Raw genomic sequence first — 13,466 nt, forward strand, 5'->3', positions numbered from 1 at the left:
GTGTGTTTTATTTTTATAATTAACACATGAAATTAACTTGAATTGTTGAATGAAAAGTTATGAGTCTCGGTAACTATTGATTTCAGGCCAATTTAATTTAAACAAAAAGTACGATGATACTGTTGTGTGGGAGAATTTCAAATAGTTTTGAATTGTAATTAATATTAGTAATTAGTATATGAATTACATTTTTAGTTTCATCCCTTAATTGAAACCTAAATTACTACGTACTTCGAGTTATCCATGTTTTTCCATATTTGTTGAGTATGTATTACAATATATCATTTTGTACGAAGGTGAATATTTTTTAAGTTTCATAATTCATAAATTCTTCTAATAATTTACAAATAGTTCCAGTATTTTCAAACAATCCGAAGATAATTTTGATAATTTCAAATTCTTCCAAAAAATTTCAAGCAATTTTGATTATAGCTATATCGGTCTATTGGGGTTATAGAGATATCTACTTTTGGTGAGACAGCTTTTTCATTATAAACTAGGGGCAACCTGCTACTTTTCATATATTTTTTAAATCTGTTTTTGATTTTATCTACATTTTGCTTCTTTGTATATAAATTTGTACTTTTCTTTCAATAAATGTATACGTATGTACATTTATTTTTACAATATTTATAAAATGAAGTTGAGAACTGCTCTTATTTTTTACTTGTTTATTTTTATGATGCCAAATTTTTAATACCTCTAAAATCTAAAAATGAAATATTTACAAAATCAAAATAAATATTTGCGTAGGTAAAGAACTGGCCGTTAGTTATAGTTTCGCAAATTTCTCATAAATACGAAGTATTTTGACCGTGTACACAACTTATTAAATACCTTTTAATTTAATAGTGTTCAAAGTATATAAGTACAAATAATCTGTTAGTCATTGGTTCAACTATTTAAATAAAAAAATTAAATTGGGTTTAGTAAATAAATTCAAAAAAAAAGAATTTTTGGAACAGCGGTTCTGCTATATTTAATTCTCATTTCATTGATTTTTATAGGTAGGTATTTAAAATTAAAGAAAAAAAAAACAAATATTTTGCAATCATAATAGATTATTATGATAGTAAAACCACAGGTTAACTGGTTAAAAATTAATTTCTCAAAAACTAAAAACTATGAGTCCTAGGTCAAAACGGTTTGTACAGACGTATTCTCTGGTTAATTTTACATACATTTTCGTTGAAATTTTTTGGGTCGAATTTTGGCACCCGGAGCGGTCTATTGCGAATAACTCCGGATTTATTGCTAATAACTCCTTATATTTGGCACCGTTAGAAAGCAAATTTAATTTTCTATCATATCAAAAAAAGATCAGTGTTCTACGATAAATAGTTATCGAGAAAATTTCTGATAAAGTCAAAAATATCGAAACTATAAATCCGGCTATAACTTCAAAACTACTACGAATTTTGCAGTTTAATTGACGCCAATCGATTCCCCGGAACATTTTACGTATGCTTAAGTCAAAATATTATATCATTAAGCTACAGTTTAGCTGCAATTTATTTTGTTTTTGAACATGTCTCAGATTCAATTTAAACCTATCTCATCCGATAGATTTTGACGCGCTGATTACGAATTTGTCAAGCATTTTGCGCTATCTCCATTTGTTTCACCATAATCGTCGTTTAAAGTTTCAATTTTTTGCGAGATATTGACTTGGCTTTGATGTTAATCAATAGATTTTTTTAGGCTGATTACGATGGTGTTTTTTGCTCTAAGTCTAATAGTTTGGCCGTAATCGTCGTTCAAAAATTAAAACTTGTTGAATTTTAAATACGTTTTTCTACGAAACTATTAGACCTAGAGCAAAAAGCTGAAAACCATTAAAATATACTTTAAATTATCTATCTAACGGCGCAAACAGGAAGTCGCTCCGGGTTATGGCTCCGGGTACAGAGCCATTTTTATTTTTTTCCATAAAAAAATAATTTCTCAAAAACTATGAGTCCTAGGTTAAAACGGTTTATACAGACGTATTCTCTGTTTAATTTTACATATAAAACTGGTTTTTCATAAGAATAAAAAATTTTGAATTTTTTTTGGTTGAAATTTTTTTGGTCGATTTTTAGCACCCGAAGCGAATAACTCCGGATTTATTGCTAATAACCCATTATATTTGCTACCGTTAGAAAACAAATTTAATTTTCTATCATACCAAAAAAAGAGCAGATCAATTTCTGATAAAGTCAAAAATATCGAAAATATGAATTCGATTATAACTTCAAAACTATTAAGAATTTTGCAGTTTTCTTGACGCTAATTGATTCCCCGGAACATTTTACATATGCTTAAGTCAAAATATACAGGATGTTCGGTCCAAGTCGCCCCGGCTGATAACACATAAACTTACTTCTTTTTTTCAAAAAGTAAATATTTAAGTAATAATATTCATTCTGGGCTTTTTTAATAAATATATTAATTTTTTTACGCACATCCGGTGTTGTCAGAAATGCTACCAAATTTAGTTTTTCAAATGGAACACCTATGGTTTTTTTTCTCCAAACAATAATAATTGACATGAAAAATACTGTAAACCACTATCCATTACATTTTGTGTAACACAATGCAATCAAAAAACGTCTTAAATCTTAGAATTTCATAAGGAAATTGGTCGCGTAGCCTGATTTTTAATTTTAAAGGAAAAGTGTCAGTTGATGAGCGAGTTCTCTTATGAAAACTCTTCAATTTTCTTCGACTGATAACAGAACACTCAGATTTCTATTTTCTTGTTCTTCAACCACAGGTTTTTTAGTTTTAAGAAGCGAACCTATTTGTTTTCAGTTTTCAGTTGTTTTTCAATTCGACTAAATTTCCAACGATATGGATGAACTCTATTTGAGTATTTTTCTCTAAACTGTTTTTCAGCTTCCGCTCTATTTTCATTGCACTTAAAAAACACTTCAAGCTGATCTACCAATTTGTCGTAATTAATATCATCCATTTTAAAGATCTCAATAAGATTTATTGACAAATTAGGCTTTGTCAAAATAACAGTTAAACGGTATCCAAGCATATTGCTTTTTGCATGAATTCCTTGACAAGTAAAATTCGCCTACGTTACAAAATTTGCAATAAAATTCAAAAATTTAAATTGTTTTCTGAGTGTATTATGTAAAGTAAAATGTAATAAATAGTGGTTTACCGTATTTTTCATGTCAATTATTATTGTTTGGGGAAAAAAAAATATAGGTGTTCCATTTGAAAAACTACATTTGGTATCATTTCCGGCTACACCGGAAGTGCCAGAAAAATTTTATGCATTTACCAAGAAAACGCGGAATGAATAGTATTATTTGAAAATTTAGTTTAAAAAAAAAGTAAGTTATCGGCCGGGGCGATTTGGACCGAACATCCTGTATATCATTGAGGTATAGTTTTGCTGCAATTTACAAAATAAAAAAGAGTAAAAATTATGATCTAGTGTTTTTGAACATGTCTCAGATTCAATTTAAACCTATCTCATCCGATAGATTTTGACGCGCTGATTACGAATTTGCCACACATTGTGCGCTATCTCCTTTTGTTTCGCCGTAATCGGCGTTTAAAGTTTCATTTTTTTTGCGAGATATTGACTTGGCTTTGATGTTAGTCGATAGATTTTTTTACGCTGATTACGATGGTGATAAGCTTTTTGCTTTAAGTCTAATAATTTGGCCGTAATCGTCGTTCAAATATTAACAATTGTTAAAACTGTGAAATTTTAAATGCGTTCTGATTAACTAACTAATCTGTGGTAAAACTTTAAATATTAATTTCTCCCGAAGAAGTGTTCTTGAAATCGGGAAAAGGTCGAATGAAACACTACGGAAGCTTCGAGAGTATTCGGTAACGGTCGATACACACACGAATAGAAGATTCTTGAATGAACATTCGGGAAAACTTCGAGAATATTCGGGACGATTTTGCCGTTTCATATATAAGAGCGCTGGCGCGGCGCGCTGTCAGTGAGATTTGAACAAGCAAAGCGAAACAAAAGCGATCAAAGCAACTTTAATAAACTTGAGTGAATTGTTTTTTATTAGTGAAATCAAAGTAAATCCAAAAGTGCAAAAATGGTGAAATCTCCAGCAGTTGGTATTGACTTGGGAACAACCTACTCCTGCGTTGGAGTGTGGCAACATGGAAAAGTCGAAATCATCGCCAACGACCAAGGTAACAGAACAACCCCAAGTTATGTTGCCTTCACCGACACCGAGCGTCTTCTCGGAGACGCTGCCAAGAACCAAGTTGCCATGAATCCCAACAACACTATCTTCGACGCAAAACGATTAATCGGAAGGAAATTCGACGACCCGAAGATCCAGCAAGACATCAAACACTGGCCCTTCAAAGTCATCAACGATTGTGGCAAGCCGAAAATTCAAGTCGAATACAAGGGAGAAATTAAGAAATTTGCACCGGAAGAAATTAGTTCAATGGTGCTAACGAAGATGAAAGAAACAGCTGAAGCTTATTTGGGAACTAGTGTGAGGGACGCCGTCATCACAGTCCCAGCATATTTCAACGACTCCCAAAGACAAGCCACGAAAGACGCCGGAGTCATCGCTGGTTTGAATGTCATGAGGATAATTAATGAACCGACAGCAGCAGCATTAGCTTATGGTTTAGATAAGAACTTGAAGGGTGAAAGAAACGTCTTGATCTTCGATTTAGGTGGAGGTACTTTCGACGTATCCATTTTGACTATTGACGAAGGATCGTTGTTTGAAGTACGAGCCACTGCAGGTGATACCCACCTCGGTGGTGAAGACTTCGACAACCGTCTTGTCAACCACCTCGCCGACGAATTCAAACGCAAATACAAAAAAGATCTGAGAAGCAATCCGAGAGCTTTACGACGTTTGAGAACCGCCGCTGAAAGAGCGAAACGAACCTTGTCTTCGAGCACTGAAGCATCGATTGAAATCGACGCCCTCTTCGACGGCATCAACTTTTACACCAAGATCAGTAGAGCAAGATTTGAGGAATTGAATGCTGATCTATTCAGAGGTACACTTCAACCTGTGGAAAAAGCCCTCACTGATGCTAAAATGGACAAAGGAATGATCCACGACATCGTCCTCGTCGGCGGTTCCACTCGAATTCCGAAAATCCAACAACTCCTCCAGAATTATTTCAATGGAAAATCACTGAATCTCTCGATCAACCCCGATGAAGCCGTAGCCTATGGTGCCGCCGTCCAAGCAGCTGTTTTGAGCGGTGAAACCGATTCGAAAATCCAAGACGTGCTTCTCGTCGACGTAACACCACTCTCACTGGGTATCGAAACCGCTGGAGGTGTCATGACGAAGATTATCGAACGCAATGCAAGAATCCCATGCAAACAAACTCAAACCTTTACCACTTATTCCGACAACCAACCGGCCGTCACCATCCAAGTCTTCGAGGGTGAAAGAGCCATGACGAAAGACAACAACCTCTTGGGTACTTTCGATTTGACTGGAATTCCACCGGCACCACGTGGAGTCCCGAAAATCGAAGTTACTTTCGACCTAGACGCCAATGGCATTCTCAACGTTTCTGCCAAAGACACAAGTTCCGGCAATTCTCGCAATATTACTATCAAGAACGACAAAGGAAGATTGTCGCAGAAAGACATCGACAGAATGGTATCAGAAGCGGAACAATATAAAGAAGAGGATGAAAAACAGAGACAAAGAATTGCCGCCAGGAACCAACTCGAAGGCTACATCTTCCAACTCAAGCAGGCTGTATCCGATTGTGGCGACAAATTGTCATCAACAGACAAAGAAACGATAACAAGGGAATGTGACAGTTGTTTGCAATGGTTAGATGCCAACACTCTTGCCGAAAAAGAGGAATACGAAGATAGACAAAAACAACTGACTCAAATCTGTAGTCCGATTATGGCGAAATTGTATCAACAAGGTGCACCTCAAGGGGGACAACAGATGCCCGGAAGCTGCGGACAACAAGCAGGCGGTTTCGGAGGACGGAGACAAGGTGGACCAACCATTGAAGAAGTCGACTAAGCCGTCGAATAATAATTTTAATTAATATTTGTTTTTGTTCTTTCTTATTTTATTAAATGTGATTGTACTTATATTTTGTAAATAGTAATATTTAAAATTAATTTTCCTATTAATTAAGTAGATAGTGACTGCATTAAATTTAAAGACTGATGTAAATTAAAAATTTGCAATAAACTTTTTTTTTTAATTTTAAAATTAGTTGTTATTTATGAAGAATGACTGGAAGTGACTGGATGTCCTCCTTCCAAATTTAATAAAATAATAAGCATGGACTCTGTTAACATTAAAATGATAAAAAATAATAGTTATTAATGAGTTTTACAATATATTTTATTCACGCAAAAGTTTAAACGCGAAAACGAAATTCGAGCGTTTAATTAAGTGGATAAAATATATTATAAGATGCAATACAAAGTTTTATTTATCCACAAGCAGACAATATAGAATCAATAGTTGCCAAACAAGATAGAGTTTGGTACATCATAGAACATGTCCTATGAATTTGCAATAGGAATAGTATACCCACTTAGTATACAATGTTTTACCCTACTTCCTACCAAAACTTTTAAAATTAAATAAAAAAAGGAACTTCTTACGAGCCCCAACTGGTCAGCTACCTCAACTTCAAAAAATACTTTCTTCAGCATTGTAATTTTTTTTTACTTTTCACTTTGTTGAAGTTAGAGGCTGGCGACACAATAAAATGTTTGCTAATTAGTTTTTGGTGTGCTGTTTTGACATTTATATTCATTTTTGAAAGAAGGTTGACAACAGACAAAATTACACAGGGAAACTACTTTTTTTTGACAAAAAGATGATGTTTCAAAATGACATTACAGTTGGAGACGAAATACTTTGGTCACTTTTCTGACACTTTAATGTAATTCAAGCTTTAATGAATGACAATTTCAAATTAATGACAGCTACTATATCTTTCATTCAAAAATATGTACAACTCGTCAACTATGATTGACAGTACCTAAAAAAAGGTCCTAAAGCATACTTTACAATATAGTGTCACTCAAATGACATTGACGACCAAAGTATTTTGTCTCCAACTGTACCTACCAAAATTTAATGATCAACAAAATCGACATTGTACTTTTCTGTCCCCATAGAATAAGGATCTTTACTGCATAGAAATGCAGTGCAGCGGTTTTAAAGATGTTTTACTGCACAAGTGTGCTAGATATTAGTAGGTAAAAATTGGCTGCATTAGTTGAAGCGTTGGCAGTATAAAGACATACTACTTTGTATCTAGTATGTCCATCAAGAATATAGGGTGTTACGCAGGTCAATAGAAACTTTTTAAGAGAGGACTACACTTAAGTACTGTTGCGGAATTAAAATTTCAGGCAGTATTGTCATTTTCATAATGTAAACTCTAAAACAACCTTTACATTAATAACCTCATTTTTCACTCTTGTCATGTTTATGTAATGACTTATTTACTTTCAAAAATAGTGATTTCTGGCATAATAACGGGTAGGCAGCAGATCAAAGCGATGATTTAATTACACTTAGTTCAATTAATAAACTTCCTAAGACAAACAAATTGTTTAATTAACAATTTTAACAACAAAAAAAATGCTATGATTTAAAGAAACCACGATGCAAGTGAATTTTTTTCACACTGATCAAAACACACAAATACCGCAGAGCACTTGCACGAATGAGTAAGAATATAAATTCTACACGGTCAGCTGATGCGAGCCATGAGCGCCGCCATATTGGCCTTGGCTACTCTACCGAGCGACTTTCACTTTATCCCTACTCCGCGGCCGGCTGTAATGCCACATGCGATAGATGGACAAAAATTTTTGAGGCGATGGAATAAAAGTTTCACTTTTTAAAGTGACAGAAAAATATTGTCCGATATTTTAATTCCGCAATTGTACAGTCAATGCACACATAAAACGGATACAAAAATGACAGTCATGTACCTAAATTGAAAATTGTGTATTTTCTCTGTTAAATACGTTAAGCGTGATCTAAGTGTTCTAAGTTCAGTTAATAGTCAAAGTTTTTTTTTTTATTCATTTAAGGAATACTAAATATTTGTTTGAAGCTTTTAGAAATTATAAAATAGAATAAAACGTTGTATGACCACGGGCATAATTGTCGATTATTGCCCTCGGGAATTTAAACATTCTCTCATGCCATTATTATCTCCTAATTATGCATTTAATACATAAATCGTTTCAAAATAAATTTTTTTAAGAGCCAGTTTACAGAACGCGAAATTAAAATTTAATTCAGAATTAAACTAATTCGAATTAAGTTGCTATTTATTTTGCATTGACAAATGTCAAGTTAAATAAAAATGATTTTTTTTTAATGAAAAATTTAACAAACCATTTCTTGAAGAAACTTATGCATTAATAATGACATTGACGAAAAAACAAATCATTATTAATTTAATAGATTTTTTAACTGTTTTTCGAAATAAAATTAATTAACATAATTTTTGTTCGAAATAGGCCTTCTCTATTTTGTGTAAAACAACAAATGAATTAAACCATTCTTTATTTGCGAGAAGAAGGTTTAATACCGCGTGTCCGTATATCGCGAGTGGTTTAATTTTTTGAAAAAATAAATAGGTTTAATTCGCGTGTTTTATACCTACATCATTTTATTAAATTTTGTATAAATTGTTACTTTGGAATATAAACAATATGAAGAGAGTTTTAGAAACTGTGAATTGGAGTTGCTAGGGAATTTAATAGATAATAGCCACTAGTGTTCATTTTTTTGTAATAATAATAAACAAGTCAAAAATAATAGTTTGACAAATCTAATATAAACTAATTCTAATCTAATTTGTTTTGATGTCAAACCTAAAAAAAAACGTTTTAAAATAAAGAAATCCTATTTACTACAAAAATTATGTTGCTTAATTTAATTTTGGACAACACAGTTTATCAAAAAAATGTATTACATTAATAATAATTTGTTTTTTGTCAATTTCATTCATAATTTTCTTTAATAATTAAATAAATAATTTTTATTCGTTTTCAATGAGAGGTAGTTACAAAAGTAATAGGAAACTTAGGGCCGGTTAACAGAACGTGTTAATCGCAATTAAATTTTAATTCGCGATTAACTTGACGTTTGTCAAGTTAAACAAAATAAATGGCAACTTAATTCGAATTAGTTTAATTCTGAGGTAAATTTTAATTTCGCTTTCTGCTGAAAGAATTAAGCCACAAGCGGTAAATTTACAGGATGAGCCAGAACTCGCGCCCCAGAGAAAAATGCCATATAAGGTAAGATACCAGGAACATGGAAAAAATGTTAAAAAAATTTTATCTATAAAAATTTCGAAGTTATGAGGGCTTAAAGTTTGCACTTTGACTCTATTTATTTCTGTTGGAAAAATAATTTTCCAAGTTTTTTTGCTACAGGCTATTAAAAGAGGAAACAAGAAAGTTGTATCCAAAATAGTAACTATGTTCAATGTTATTTGTGGCTTTTATTGGCAAAATTTTTGTATTTTTATTAAATAATTGTAAAAAAAAACATATACAAGATCGTCAGTATCATTAAATACGTATAAAAAATGTCAAATGTCAAAAATTAAATGTCAAATTTTTTTGACAGATAGAATTTTTTAAACATTTTTTTCATGTTCCTGGTATTTTACCTTACTTGAAAATTTTCTCTGGGGCGCGAGTTCTGGCGCATCCTGTATAAGTACAAATAATCTATTAGTCATTGGTATAACTATTTATATAAAAAAAATTTAATTGGGTTTAGTAAATAAATACAAAAAATTCTATCTATAAAAATTTAGAAGTTATAAGAGTTTAAATTTTGCACTTTGACTTTATTTATTTCTGTCGGAAAAAAAAATTCCAAGTTTTTTTGCTACAGGCTATTAGAAGAGGACACAAGAAAGGTCTATCCTAAATTGTAACTCTGTTTAATGCTATTTGTGGCTTTTATTGGCAATATTTTTGTACATTTACTAAATAATTATAAAAAAATATTTACTCATATATCAATTTTTTTGACAGATAGAATCATTTTTTTCATGTTCTTGGTATCTTACTTTACTCAAAATTTCATCCACATCCACAGCAGGGGTTGGTTTATTGAGACGTCATTTTCACTGTATATAACTGTTACAAAAAATTATTGAAATCAAAAAGCCTACGTTTGCATATATTCATAATATTCATTAATAACGCAATTTTTAATAAGGAAAACCTAAAATAACTGAGTAATGCCTAAGGTATTTTCTTCTTATAGGTACTTATATAAATTTTATATTTTGTAGTATCTATGTGTATATCTTGTTTTAAATTTGATTGCTAAAATGCATATGATAAGATTTTTATAAGGGAAATAATAAATTGCAATATGTTTAGTTTTAAGGAATTTATGACCAATCTGTGAGATCATACTGTACTTTATGAATTATGATAGCAGAGAACACAATTCTCATTTCTGTGTTTTTATGTGTTAGTGTATTTCTGCAAGATAAGTGGTAATTGATTTCTATACAATATTAGCGCAACCAATTTTTCGAATTAATTAGTTTTGGTCAAGTAAAATTTGTCCCGGCGCATCCGCCACATTGATTTTATGCTCTTTCATTATTTTTCTCAACGTACTTTTTTACTTTGTATTTCTCTACTGTAGCTCAATTTCTTTTAATTTTGTTTCTTTTGTGTCATATAACTACGCAACCATTCGTAAAATTCAATAAGAAACTAAGCTGTATTATTATATGTTGAGGAATAAAAACGTAACAAGCAACAAGGCGTTTATTTTGAAACCCTATTATAAAATACACAATTGATACTTTGGAAACATTATGTCTTATTAAAAATTCAAGTTGTTTGAGGGCTCAAGTAAACTTGTATTTTTCACATTGATAATATCTAAGCTTATAATAATTTATCACTAGACAACAATTGTTCACAGTTCAGTCGCATGCGTTCCATTTCCCGACATCCTGAAACGTAACAAAAATCCTGGCTTAAATTAATATCACATTATTGCTTTCGTCTTGTCTTTATACATACGTCGTGTGCATTTCGGACGAGGGGGCCCACTGTGCCAGAATTTTATGCTTAAAAAGCTGCCCGAAAGTGGTCCTGAACATCCTGTTCATGCAGCAGTAGAGGATGAAGTTGATGGCGCCGTTAATCAGCGCTAGAATATCCATAATCTCCCCATACAGCAAGTAACATCTGACGAACAAATCCTTGCCTTTGATGGCGATCAACAGTGCGAAGATCCCTTGTGGGAACTCCGTGATGAGAAAAAGGGTCAACACCGCCACTAGCATCTTCGTGGTGCGGTCGGCGCGTCGCTCGGCCTTGGTCGCCTTCTTCTTGGTCTCGCGGGGGGCCCGCAGCGGCACGCAGTCGTAGCCCCGCAGCACCTGCTTGCGCTTCTTGGCCTTGAAGAGGGTGTAGATGAGCCAGAGGCTGATCACCGTGAGGATGCAGCAAGGGAGGAGTTTCATGAACACGGCGTAGGTCCAGAATTGGAGCCGCAGGAGGGAGCGGTCGTTCTTAAATGTGTCGGTGAGGTCGGTGTGGTAGAGGATGACCTGCTGGTTGTCCTCGGTGATTTCCTCGCCGATGATGGTGAATGTGATGAAGTTGGGGATGCAGAGGATTATGGGGATGATGTAGCTGAGGCTGATGGCGATGGTGCAGCGCGAGTCGGAGCACAGGATGCTGCTGTATTGGGGGTACCTGGAATTTGTTTATAGAGAGTGACAGATGAAATTAATTTCGGCGTCAATCATTGCACCAACAATAACAAATTTTCAAACGTTTCTTTCAAGTTGATTTATCGAAGATAGATGAAATGACGCATCATTTATTTTCGAATCGGTGAGAATTTTAAATAAATCGGGTTTATTTTTGATGGATTTTAAAAAATCTTATCATTTGTTTGAGTTTACATTATTTTGCTTGAATTATTGTCAGAGGTGTATTTAGGAATTTCAACTTGGACTAGAAAAATGTGACTGCTATACAGGGTGCTGCATTTTGGATGTGCGAATAGGGAATCTCCGAAACTAAGAGGTTTAGCCAAAAACGAGTGATACATTCTGGGGCTCATTTTTTGAGAAAATAATATTGGTGAAAACCGCATCCTGCTATCGTCTTTTGTTTTCGACTTATAGACAAAAGTTGACATTTTAGCGAAATTAAAAAAAAATCATATCTTTGTTATTATAAAAGATACAGCTTTGAAACACAAACATTGTAAGGTACTTTTTACAGTATTTCTGTACTCTTCTATTACTAGGTCAATTTTCAACTCTAAGATCGTAAACACCCTGTATAAGTTAAGACTATGGCATTTTTTTGATAATAAAAACGATGTTGTAACTTTTATATCTCAGAAACTATAAATACTAAATTAAAGCGAAAAGACTTATTTTGACTTCTTTAGACATGTACCTACTATCATAAAATTTCTGCACAACTTTTAAAATCATCCTGTATAATTGCACTAAATAAAGTGTAACTTCACTTTACTCGTAGTCTTACTTATGCTACTTTTTATTTAAGCAATTTATAAACTACTCTTATTCTGTTGAAGCAGAGGATTCTAATACTAAAAATTAGACGTACCAAACTTTTGGTGTCAAAACTTCTATTACTGACTTTCAGCATAGTACATCCGGGGAAAAAACTATTCACCAGTCTAACTTTGTACTCGGGCTGTGCTTTGCCGCAATAGCGTTTCAGACTAATTAGTTGGAGGGCAGGTAATATGTCAAAAAACCCTTATTTAGAAAGTTGGTCCGGACTCGAAAAATGTCTTTTTGAGAAAATTACTTCAATGAGCATAGATTATAACGTATACATTAAATTGTGATTATAATAAACAAGCTTGCTCAAATTATTAAATTGCAAATACATAAATTTATTTAAGAAATATATTTTGCAAATTTACAGTATGTCTTTTGATTTTACGCCAAAACTGCAAAGGAAAAACATTTTTAGCTTGACTTGACTTTTAAGGTTCTTTACCTAAAGCTGTAGCAGCTTTCAAAAGTCAAGACTGTGAATTTTGCCAATTTCTATCAAGTTATTTCTTTATAATCAAAATTCTGAACTTAATAATACATTTTATAATAAAAAAAAAGGTAAAAAAAAAGGTAAAAAGGTCCACCACGTTACGTTTAAGAAATATGTAATTAACAAAAATACAAAAATCGCCAAGAAACATATTAAAAGTGAGTTATTTTACTTGGTTTTATTATACTTTTTGGCTCAGTTTTCTTTTTTTTGCAATAATTAATTCAGCAACAATTTGAATGTAAATAAATTTTAAATTGGAGGCATTTGTGCAGAAAGCAGGAAAATTATCGTCTGTAACAAAAAAGTGTGACGTGATAGAAAAATTTAACAATTATTTTTGTTTAATTAAAGGTAAGTTAACATAAAAATAATAATTCGATTAAAGGTCGTATTGTTTGTAGACTAT

General features: G+C 32.6%; 2 protein-coding genes across 3 annotated transcripts in view; one reads left to right on the top strand and one right to left on the bottom strand.

The window, feature by feature from the left end:
- The first annotated feature begins 3,992 nt into the window (after nucleotides 1-3,992).
- LOC123011710 (heat shock protein 70 A1-like) lies at nucleotides 3,993-6,131 on the top strand. Its single transcript, XM_044409295.1, has one exon. The coding sequence runs from the start codon at nucleotides 4,065-4,067 to the stop codon at nucleotides 6,003-6,005; it is 1,941 nt and encodes a 646-aa protein (XP_044265230.1). The 5' UTR covers nucleotides 3,993-4,064; the 3' UTR covers nucleotides 6,006-6,131.
- A 4,724-nt stretch (nucleotides 6,132-10,855) lies between these two features.
- LOC123010783 (G-protein coupled receptor dmsr-1-like) overlaps nucleotides 10,856-13,466 on the bottom strand; it is a 20,546-nt gene continuing 17,935 nt past the window's right edge. The window contains exons 3-4 of one of the 2 annotated variants that reach the window (XM_044407900.1): nucleotides 11,036-11,716; nucleotides 10,856-10,965 (exon numbers count right to left, since the gene is read on the bottom strand). In XM_044407900.1, the coding sequence (XP_044263835.1) occupies nucleotides 10,929-10,965; nucleotides 11,036-11,716 (718 nt within the window). In that variant the 3' untranslated portion in view covers nucleotides 10,856-10,928. Of the gene's footprint in view, nucleotides 10,985-11,035; nucleotides 11,717-13,466 lie in introns of both variants that reach the window. The other variant, XM_044407899.1, reaches the window with a different exon arrangement.

This window comes from Tribolium madens, unplaced genomic scaffold (assembly GCF_015345945.1).
Source record: "Tribolium madens isolate multiple individuals breed KSU strain unplaced genomic scaffold, Tmad_KSU_1.1 Scaffold_91;HRSCAF=231;Tcas5.2_LG7, whole genome shotgun sequence".
NCBI classification, from domain to species: Eukaryota; Metazoa; Arthropoda; class Insecta; order Coleoptera; family Tenebrionidae; genus Tribolium; species Tribolium madens.